Raw genomic sequence first — 11,698 nt, 5'->3', positions numbered from 1 at the left:
CAATTAAATCAAAAATAGGAAATGAATTGAAATATTAGGTAGGTAGTTTTTTTTGTGTATATCGATATTTAGAGACATCTCTATGTAATTTTAATTGTCTAATATTTAATTGAATATATATTTGTATAATTGAATTTTATCATTTTTATTGCTTGTAAAACAACTTGATGTGTAAGTGTCCTTGTGACCTTTTTGCTAATTGTTTCAATTTGAGTTTGAATGTGCATCGAATTAAAAAAAAGATACCTAATAGCATGAAGCATAAGTAATGAGTGTTCTCTCATAGCGTTCTGTAATGTAATTAGTAGGTACTGTCTAGCGGTCTGGCTCTTAGGTTGGAAAGGGATTAAAGTCCAGTTGTTTTCGCCCCGGTTTAATCTTCCAGAGGGATTTTATTGCCATGGAAGCCAAGGCTTTCATTACTTAATAAATCTTGCATACTTAATATGTTAATTTATTTAATACAAACATGTCACTAGAACGAATACAAAAAAGTCGAGTTTCATACTTGAGTTTTTTTTCATGTGTTGTTGTAGGTACTTTGAGGCGCGACTGCTACGAGGCGAGGTGTAGAAAAAAAAAGTAAATATTTAGTTGAATGTTTGATTTCTCATTTGATTGTTATATCTATTAAATAACATGGGAATGGAATAAAAGTATTGTTAAAGTTCACGTCCTTTGTTTTAAAGGAGTTTCAAAGGGATAGCGATTGAATTTAATACATTGCGTAGGCGTATGAGAGTGGCATTTAAGTTTCTATTAATATGGTGCACTCGTGGTATTTTGAAAAGGTTAACTTACTTTATATGGGAAAAATTATCAAAAGGCACGGATTAGAGTAAGGATAATGAGGTATCCTTTGCAAGGGGCGCATTGGCCCCCCTCCCCTCCGCCCTATAAATCACCGAACTTACTTATGTATGGGACGAACGGGCGCAGTTTGGCGCGCGCCGCCGGCCACAGCGGACGTCCGTGTGATGTGCTCGAGCATGTTGCTCTGTTTGGACAAGTGCTAAGTTGATCGTTTGTGATACAGCTCGATCGGGCTCGCATTATGTGTAATTAACAGTTCGATTTGTACACAAGTGTTACATTTATTGTTCTTTCGGATTGTTGGTGCCACTGGATTGTCATTTGTCATCAGGTAATTTAATTGATAATTAATTGTTGTAACTTTTTTCTTTAGTGTTTTTATTTTTTTAATAAATAGGTACCTAAACCGTTGTGACTGCGAATTTTGAATAGATGGTAATTTTACGGAAATAAACTTTTTTATAAGCCTGACATAACTGCCTAGTCTTTATTGAAATTTCAACGGCATATTCCATTTTAAGTAACTATGTTTTTTTTTTTACAATTATGGCCTGGATGAGTGACTATGTTATTTTACTCCGATCAGATTTTGACACTTAGATTAAGTTAAAAAAAAATTGTAAAAGAAAATTTTATTAAGTGTATTCTATATATATAGGTATAAAATGGGTAACAAAGAAAAACCGGATATAGATAAATATTGTTAAGCAAAGGAACAAAGAATAAATAGTTAAAGTACTGAACTGTAACTTACCATCTGTTAGAAAGTAATTAAAATAATTGAAGTTAATTAAACATGTAATAGTTAATTTAAGATTTATCACAAGCAGATAATTAAGACGGTGATATCTTTGTTACTGAGATATTAATTTGAGACGTGAGTTTCAAAGCTGTCCGGATAATTTTTACCTGACCATCCCTTTTTTCGTTGCGGTGATCATAGCGCGCCGTCTCCTTCTCTCCTCGCGCCGCAGGAGCGAGCGAGACGGAAGCAGGCGATTTGGATTCGATATCATTTCTAACGCTTTTAGAATAGGCGCTACTCTTTGGAATTTCTTCATTTTCAATTATGATCGCTTTGACTCTGGCGGGCCAGTCGATATTACGTTATGCAGGGTTTCGTTTCGTCAAAGTATGATAGACATGTTTTTAATTGATTACGTACATAGGTATGTTCTTGACTAGTAGGATGTCAAAATGCTTATGGCGTTATTCATAAGTGCTTGTCATGTCTAACAAACCCTTGGTAATCGTTCTTAATACGTAATTGTGACATTTATGGTTGTTGTGGTTGGCAAGGGAAAAAATTAATAGTGGTTTGCTAAGTTTTGTGAAGACGGGAGTTTAATAGGCACTAGATAATAACCAAATTGCTGTATACAGCTTCTTTATTTTGTGCCTAGGTGCACTTACTAAAAAAAATTGCAGATTGCAATCTCAGAATGTATCATTTGTTCAGCGCTAAGCAATTATCCCCCACTACTTATTTCGTCGCCGCACTCGCTCCAGCCAGAACTTTAGCGTCCCGTCTAACTGTTTCGCCTACGGTCTGGTATTCGCCTAAATTCTTATTACCTACTCATCAGATGGACTTCTGATTTTATCATCGCTTTTAACTTTATAAAGTTCGTCGTTACACGAGTCCGGCTTGTGATCTTTCTTTGTCTCAAGAAAGGTTGACAACGCTTTTCCTTTCTAATGAAACAATTGATATCGTAAAATGATTACACGACCTTTTAGAAAGGGATGATTGCTTTCTTCATTATTTTTAAACCTGTAGAAAAAATACCTGAATGGACACCTGGACGGAATGCAGTCATGGTCGTAGAAAAAAAAACAATAGAACATTTCACAATGAGAAAATTGTTATGCATCTACCCATGAGGTTTTATAATCATGAACAAAATTTTACCTAACAATTTACGGCCGTGTCACTCTTTACAATTCGGAGTCACAAAGGAGTCTGTTGAAATTTGCGTCATTGACAATTTCATCTGGACTAACTGCTGAGAAAAACGTCTCAACTTCGTTGTAAATGGCTTTGTCTGTCAAGGCTGATCCCCATTACTGAATTATGCGTAATGTGGGCTTAATGGATCATTAATTACACGAATAACTATTTGAGGTTACCTACCTAACATGTGTTACATTTTGCCATTAACCTTGCTGTAGAAGTCCTCTACAAAGTAGTACACTAGCACGGAAAATTTTCTGACTCATTCTTCCGACGAAGTTCGAATTTTTGCGGCATCAATGTGTTAATTGAGCGATAAGGAAGGAACTGTCTCGGTCTAATACGATCTATAAGCATAAGTACCTTCCCCATCCAACTTTCTGCCCGTGGGAAATGTGCCAAGAGCGTTCCTAGGTTTCTTACTGCGCGAGGAGCCTTAATAAAGTTCCTCTTAACCACCTATTTTGTATTCATTCTAGGAAATTAGAAAATTGCTGGAGTCACGCTCATTAGGTCATCGGGTGCAGGTAAAATTTTAAACATTTTACGTAGAATCACCAGCGTTATCTACTTTGTCTCAGAGTTTGGGTGGAATGTTTAAATCCCTTTCATTCGACCTTATCGTGAATGTGTAAAAATTCGCCGCCGAAGTTACGTCATGACGTCACTCAATTAACACGTCATCTCCGGTAAATTGTCAGAATGGAATATTCGGACGGCATTAAAGAGGAAGTAATACACAAAGCCAATAACTTTAAAAAGAGCGTCAACTACGTGGCCATTACGCTTGATTTATTCGCGCGGCCGTCCATTGTCTGCGCCTATCACCGCTACAGCTTTATATTCGTAAGGTATAATGTATATTACAGCAGTATGGTAATTTTGATTAGTCCCCATGATAAATTACGCGGTTCCAGGCTTCCACGGGTCCCTGTCGACGATTCACGGTTGCGTTTTAACGGTTATTTCGCTTTGCGCAAAGTTTTCACTGCTGAATTCGTATTACCAGTTAAAAGTGGTCCTATTCCGCAATTTTAACGAAGTGAATATAATTGTGGATAAGTAAATAGATTAGAAGTTTTGCCTTATCTAAATGGACGATGACATGGAAATTGCTATTTTTGTTCAATTTACAGTTTGCAGTCTTTTTCATTGTTTATTTATTACATTTTTTGTTCACTTTAAGCACGTATTGTTATTTAGTTGTTTCGAAAGTACATTTTGCGACGTTAACATAGTTTTCCCAAGCGGACGCGTCGCTGCGTTGACCTAGAAACGATTTAATTGTAATAGATGCATATGTCGGTTATTTGGATACTTAATGCTTATTGCATAACATTTGATCGAACGATTGTATAATTTATCTCTGTTCAGTAATTCTACAGGCATTATAAAACGCATCTTCTTCTAAATTTGTTATTTTATTTGAGTCAATTATGGCGATAACAGTCCTATTGTCTTACAACAGTATCACTTAGTCAAGGGTATTTGGACAAGCAGTTTGTTTTATGGAAAGCAATTCATAGAGATCAGCACTTGTACGATATAACCCTGTTAGCGTATCGATCTACTGCGCATGTTTGCTTAGATGACTGTCATTTACAAATAGCTAGTTTCGGTTAAATTAATGGAGCCAAACCATTGTTACTTTCTCAAATTGAATTTGTTTATTATGCAATATCCTCTTTGTAAAAGACAGTTATATTTTAAAATGAAGAGTTCTCAAGTTATGGGTACTGTCGGTAGTTATTTGTTGTATAAGAAAATAAGTAACTTGTCGTATTATGGTGAGGCTATTAAGGGCAAGCTAGGGTCGGAGAAAGTGTCGGTGCTGCTTTATTCTTTACCCGTAACTTCTGTTTAACTGTTATTTCGGTTAAATGACATTCTTATCATTGTGGATACTTGGGTAGTTTAGCTTGTTTGTCTCCCCAGATGAAAGGTTATCTATTTATGTTTCTGGGATCATTGTTAAAGTCAGTATTGAAGATCAAAGTCACCCACTCGCTCCCAATCAACCTACATACTTCAAATCTTTCCAACGCCCTCACTACGAAATATCGGCACACAGTTATTCAATGTGATAATATTGAACTGAAATTTGCTATCAGATATATATACTACGATAACGGTCTGATAATCCAAGCCACCATGACATAACTCGTTAATGAATGCAACCAATAGGCTGGTTTTGAATATTCTGTATACAATCTGGTTCGTGATAGTTTAAAGGTATCCGACAATCTTGAACGACCTTGCAAGCGTCTACCTTATTAACACTTGTGAAATTATAAGACTGCTTCAAAACAGGACCAATTGAGATTCTCAGAATATTCAGTTCCAAAGTTAACTTCAACACGACCCTTATTGCAATTTTCGTTTAATGTACGATAGTGCTCGACAACACTTATTTACCCACCGTGTGTTTATCCGTCAGCGTCACCCACTTAGATAATATCTAAAGCTTGGCTTAAAAAAGGTCCGCGCTTTGGTAGCGTTTCAAGCGCATATGTTTCATGCCCCCAGCTCGTGCGAGACAGAGAAAAGAAAGTGCAGGTAGTAGTAGGCAGCGGGTGAGCCGGGCAAGATTTATTAGATCGTAACTGGTGGGGTCGCTCGGCGCACTGTCGCCGCTTCAAAAAAACCGGCCAAGTGCGAGCCTGCGGCGGGGGCTTCTCATTGTCACCATTTTACGGTTTCAATTGCCCCCGTCTTCGAACTGGTGTGAGTTCGACGGCGAGTTTCGAAGTCAATCTGTTCATGAGTCGCAATCAGGTAGATAATACCCCGTTAACTTCGTCACCTCTCCTAATGTTAATCTATTGCGATAAGCACTTTGACGGAGATTAGTCATGTAATTATTTAGGTCCACCATTGTGTTTTTACATAAGCACTGTTTTAATCAAAGCAGAGAATGCTCGGCAAACCTGCAGAATTTCGGCTTTCTAGGTCAAGCGCTTCGAAAGTTGCAGTTTCGTGAATTTTCCATAAGCTCTCAGTTACTGTCACTACAGAACCCTTGTGGTTCACCCGTTACATGTATGTTGAGTTTATGTTTCACTTTGATACTCTTTTATGAAGCCTGGCACTGTCATGATTGATAATTCAAACAAAGAATTTTGGTTGTTGTGCTGTGCATAGAAACAATTTCAAGCGATTGACATGGAATCATTCCAATTCCAGTGAAAACTGATACCTTAAAATCCTATCAATTAATAATATACGTATGGTTTTATATTACAATCCAGGCAAAATTTTAATTAAACCTCGTCACAGACGCGATGGGATTGCGTAGTTTCCTGTAATTTCCGTTGCTAATGGCGTCACAATATGAGGCATATCAACGTTTTTGTTGAAATGTTCCTGGGTTTAATATTGAAGTTTCCAGACGTGGATGATAGGTTAGAAACAGTCGTTTCAGAGCTGCGACACGTATCTGGGAACGACTTTCCTTTCGATAATGAGATCGAGCGCGGCGGAGCTAGACAAGACATTATTAAACCCAAAGTCTGTACCGGATTACTTACAATAACCAAACTTGAATAAATTTCCAGATCAATAATCAAGCATGTAGTTCAAATAGTGATCTCGATTCTTTTCTACACATTTCTGTCAGTATATGTAGTGCCCTTATAAAATGATTGTACTCTGTGACAGTTTCCATTTTACTTCGTTATTGGGTCGGGAAATCGGAGAGGGTCGTTGTTAAACCTTGAGAGCCCTCGATGTTTTCTCGTTACCCTGAAATACTGTTATCAGGCTGTGTAAAGACGTATTCCAGTACAGGTGTTGTTTGATCTCCAGTTTATACATATTTACATCTGAGTTATCTCCTTTGTTGATGTTATTTTCTCTAATTAGTTTTGTAATTTTCTGGTCTGTTGTAAAGTTAGGAAAGTTGTTATGTGTCAATAAATTAATTTGGAAATCTTTATTAATTCTTCTTTGTCTATCTCTTCCATGAATAGGCTCTTGCAGAGTAGTTACATTTTGCGTCTTAGACTGACCTCTACTGGGGATTTCACTTTTACAATATTGTTGTGGGCCGATGGTTTGGTGGCCACGGCAAACGGTTGAGCCGTGGAGGAAAGTCAATAGAGTCCAAAATGACGGGGCCCGACGTCACGGCTTCCTCTCCGCACGACGTATGTACGTAGCCGTGCACGAATGACGCAATTGGCTTTTTCAATGTCTTATCTACAGTGAAGTGAAGTATGTTGTCATTGTCATTCGCCGAGCGATCGCCGCGCTGCGCACGCGTCGCGCTGTGAGCAGTTTATTTTTGTTTCACTTCTCTTTTTTACCGTCATCGAGGACAAAGTGACGGATTGCGCGCTCGTATTGTGCCAGTGTTTTGAACTTTGCTGTGATATCGAGTAGTGTTTAATCAGGGCCCAGTGATCATGCTGGTTTCGGGAGTGTTCGTCTTGACTCCTGATATATCTTTCAGGTGGGTGTTCGAACTGTGTCGCTGTCAAGGTGTCGGTCCGCTATTTTGTTGTTGAGTTTTTAAGTACGCTCCTTTGTTTTGCTCGTGAATCGCCGCCTATAATAACAATTGTAATTAGAAACAAGCTCGTTCCGTGAAAAAACATGGACTTATTGCCTTCGCGGTGTAATAAAGTCATTAAATCGTTCAAAATCTTTACCTCCCGCTTTGTTACAATTAGTTTTTGAATAACGGCCAACGTAGGTGTGACTCAATGATGACGCTACACTGAAAATATTGAGTCCAATGAATGGAAAGAATACGAGTATGCTTTATGAAATAATTGTATATTACTTTCGATTGGATAGTACGCCAATCGCCCGAGGCGATGAACAATTAGTCTGCTTTCCCATGAGTTTTCCGATTATGCGCGTCAGCGATTTTGCGTGGGTTTTCCGATTCGGTGTTTACTGGTAGTTAATAGGTGTTGTTTATTGTTGCAGGATGACGCCGCAGGAGGAGCGCGACGCCCGCGGCGCGGGGCTGGCTGGCTGCGCGTTGGCTGATGCGCTGGAGGATGACATGTTCGGCCCGCCGCGCACGGAGCCCGCCGCTCGCCCCAAGCTCTCCATGATCTCCGCTCGCCTGCGCGCTAATGAGGAGCGCAAGCGCGTCATCGAGATCTGCTCTCAAAAACTAGAGAATATCGAGGACCCCGCGCGTGACCTGCGCCGGTCCGTGTGCATAAACAACACCTACTGTAGACTGAGCGAGGAAGCTCGCCGCGAGAAGGAAGCGCGCAGACGCCGCGCGCGTGAGGAATGTGACGACTCCTGGGTCGGCAAAAAGGCGCGACGGGCCGTCGAGGATGAGTGCTTAGCTCTGCTCGACGCCATCCCCGAGCTCGGCGACGCAAACCTCGGCTGCGCGCAGCTGGCGCGCCAACTGCCCCGCCAGGACGCGCTGCTGCCCCCCAGCCTGCTGACGGTGCTCGACTCGTGACCGCGCAGGCCGGCGCACCTTACCCCGCTGTGAAGCGAGCGCGAGTGAGCGCTCGTGTGACCCCGAATGCGCCCGAGTCGCTGACCGCGTTACCGGACACTGTTCGGAAACAAATGTGTCAGAAGAGCCTGCGCGGCCCGGTATGCGCGGCGGCTCGAGGCGGGACAGTGTGTTATCATGGACGTTACCCCGGACTGACGTTTAGCCAATTCTTTGTTATTAAGGAGTACTTACTTTGTTAGCGTGTTTTTTATTCTTTAGTGAAAGTTGCTCAGGCGCTACCGACGGGCGCGGTCCAATTAGTGTTCAACGATTTATTTTTTATTATCGCACAGTTGAAGTGTTTGGTTGGCTATGACGTCGCGTCGTGTTGTGGGACTCGGCGAGTTAATGATTCACATTGGAGAAATAGTTCTAAGCGATTATAATGTTACATTATTGTACTATACATAATTTAAAAATAGTGATTAAGAGATAGTGCAAAATGACTGGGAACGGCTGTGCCGACGCGCTAAAGTATTATTTTTATTTGAATAATTTTAGTACGGGAAGTTCGGTGCGAACTAACCGAAACACAGACAGTTTCTAAACATCCGATCACTTGGAAAGTAAAAGTGCATTGCGCTGCACATAGCGTTTACAACGCGAGGCGCTCTACCGCGAGTTACGTTAGTCGCGAGGAAAAAACACCTTCAATGGTCTTATAGTCGATCTACGCGATATCTGTGAACTAGTCGACAACACTCGACGGCCGTGCCGCGGTATGCGAGGCACGATTTTGTCACGTACCACTTTCCTAGCTGTACTCTTCCTAGTGACGGAAAAATATCGTTGAGTTGTTCTGTCTATTATATTTTAAAGCCTGTTACCGTCTTATAATGATTATATTTTGTTACCAATGTGTTTGCTGTTTGTTGCAAAATGTTACTCAATTGTAATTTATTGTATTATGTATCGGAGTTGATAAGACTAAAAAATATAAGAGCGTAGGTATCTTATCTGAAACAATAAGGTTGTTGGTAATCAGTCGGCAGATTGTGCAATTCGTTAAGAAATCATTGGTGATTTCCGAGTTATTTTCTTTGAAAATCTTAACTGTCGCAAAATATATCAGTAGTGGCCCGTTTCGTCCCTTTGAATGGTGAATAGGTAGGTACTGGGGTGGCGCGGGCCGGGTGGGCGGAGAGGACAGCGTTCCCAGCACTCCTGTGATATTAGCCTAGCCTGTGTGTCGTATTCGTGCTAGTTTCCCAAACGTTTGGACATTGTGCTATGTATTAAAAATATGCTTTGAAAATTGATTCACTTTCTTTGGCCATTTTATACGGATTAACCGGATTTTGAGGCGATACGCCTTTAGCATTTAGAAATTTTGACATCATAATGTGAACATTTAATAAGTAGAGTTTTTATTATTATTTGGGACTGCGTTTGTATGTTAACTTGATAAGCATTTTACTGTACATAACTAAGTGCTTGCCGGCCGTCGCCCTATTGGGGAGGCCGCGGACGTGATTTATAAGGCCAGAACTCGACAAAATTAGGGTGTTCCAAATAACACGAGACGTTCCAAATCTGTTTACACGATATTCAATTGGAATTGCAACCAAACGTATTTTACAAATGAATAAAACGCACATAATCATAAGTAGTTTTTTCAGCGTAATGTAATTCTACTAGCCACGTTTGATAACAAACAACAAAGAAACGAACAAGTTATTATGTAAATGACCAAAATGTACCTATTGTAGATCGTAAGTAAATATTAAGAAAATCATTTTTCTCCGTCGTTTCCATCGCGCCAGCGATATCTCTGCGATTCGCGACGGACTCGAAAATTCTTCGTAAAAAGTTTTCCGCACAAGAAATACCGGCAACCGATTCTTATCTTGATAGCGTCACTTTTCTGGTCGACTGTACTCGGACGAGTAACTAAACTCCTAACTCAGTTAACTTGTAAAGTGTCGACACAGTTTTGCGCAAATTATTTCATCTGCTTACGAAATGCGACTATCATTATTTAAAGAATAAGTTGACAATCGTTACAATAAATTCGTTTCTTGTTATTCCTTTTCTTTTGTTTCCGTCTGAACTGGCCGAGTCTTATTTGTACTTAACAAGATCATCAAGGAGTTCTAATAGAAAATTAATGTAATTTCCTGTTACGTCACATCAAGCCACTGCTTGAGGTCTACTATATTCGAGGTCGTCTGTTTAACTGTATAATTCTTTGAAATCCGAACGTGGCTTCTAGAAATTTCTCCTCAAAGAGATGTGAGATTTTAGTGAAATAAATAAGTAATGCCGAGCCTCTAGTTTAAGGAGAGTCGAGAAATGTGCTCGATTGAGTTAGGTTTACAGAAATGCCAACATTTTATATATTTTATTTTTATCGGAGTACTTCGTTCAAACAAATGCTTTGAGATTTTAGTTTCGTTTTCTGTAATGTTGGCTGACGGGATCTGGCGAGTCGAATAATGCACAATGGCATTGAATGTTTCTAAATACTCTGCTTACCAGACAAACTTATTCAAGTTTAAACTTTGTTTTGTTTATTTAAGTCACTTTACTTTTATTTTGTTTATTATATTTGTTTCTGCATTTATTACGTTTTTTCTCACAAATTATGTTCCTGGCATTCTATTTTAAGCTGGATGCGATTGGTGGAAAGGCGATCAGGTTTTGTAGAATATTATATCCGTAACAGATAATTTTATATTTAGCCCTCGCCAACCGTGCCGGCTTTTTATAAATTATGAATTTAGAAATGTGGAAGTAATACTCAAACGAAGCGGTAGGTAATTCTAACATTATACTTTGTGAAACCTGTGACATTGGGAAATGTCGCACACAGTTGTTTATTTTCATATTCATTAATGTCTCAAGTAAATCTCATGTTGATATGAATTCAGTTGTACTTAGATCAATATGCCATATATTATTTTGTATCATTTCAAAGAACACTCCTTGGGATTCCTATATTGTGACTACTAAGTTTTCTCTGTTTCGAGAAAAATTTGTTGCAAAGGCTGTTTTCCATACGCGGAGTGAAAATATATTATTTTGCCTCCGCGATTACGATTGAATGGATTAGTCAATTTAGTATTAAAATAAATAATTTAAATTAGAGGCGAGATATTGCGCGACGTTTGTAAAATAAGAACGTTTTGTAAATGTTATAATAATTTTATTATTGTGATTAGCTGCTATTTTATAAATGTTTCCTGTCATAGGTTAAGAGATCATTAAATAAATATTACTTAAACTGTATAACATTTGTTTTCTTTTCACAAAACTGAAACAATAACCTCCTACGTAATAAATACAGCAATTACGTAGTAAACAACTTATAACTAGTTTATTTGTAGATAAATTGATAAAAGACTATCTGGAACTAATTAAATACCTTATTTATTAGGTATCGTGTTATTCTATTATAAAGTATAAAAATAACTTCTTGTTAGGTACCTACGAGTATTTGTTTGTCTTGGGTGAAAACT

General features: G+C 38.9%; 1 protein-coding gene across 2 annotated transcripts; it reads left to right on the top strand.

Annotated features, from left to right (window-relative positions):
* Positions 1–934: 934 nt before the first annotated feature.
* LOC133525954 (uncharacterized) lies at positions 935–11,471 on the top strand. Of its 2 annotated transcripts, none has more exons than XM_061862393.1 (2): positions 935–1,144; positions 7,700–11,471. In XM_061862393.1, exon 2 carries the CDS (start codon positions 7,701–7,703, stop codon positions 8,196–8,198), a length of 498 nt encoding a protein of 165 aa, XP_061718377.1. In that variant the 5' UTR covers positions 935–1,144; position 7,700; the 3' UTR covers positions 8,199–11,471. The 2 variants fall into 2 exon arrangements, with proteins under 2 accessions (XP_061718377.1, XP_061718376.1); XM_061862392.1 differs by lacking the exon at positions 935–1,144 and adding an exon at positions 6,674–7,217.
* Positions 11,472–11,698: the final 227 nt, after the last annotated feature.

The sequence above is a fragment of the Cydia pomonella genome, chromosome 15, assembly GCF_033807575.1.
Source record: "Cydia pomonella isolate Wapato2018A chromosome 15, ilCydPomo1, whole genome shotgun sequence".
In the NCBI taxonomy this organism is placed as follows: Eukaryota; Metazoa; Arthropoda; class Insecta; order Lepidoptera; family Tortricidae; genus Cydia; species Cydia pomonella.
The sequence above is the reverse complement of the archived record's forward strand: the minus strand, read 5'-3'. Positions and strand labels throughout refer to the sequence as shown.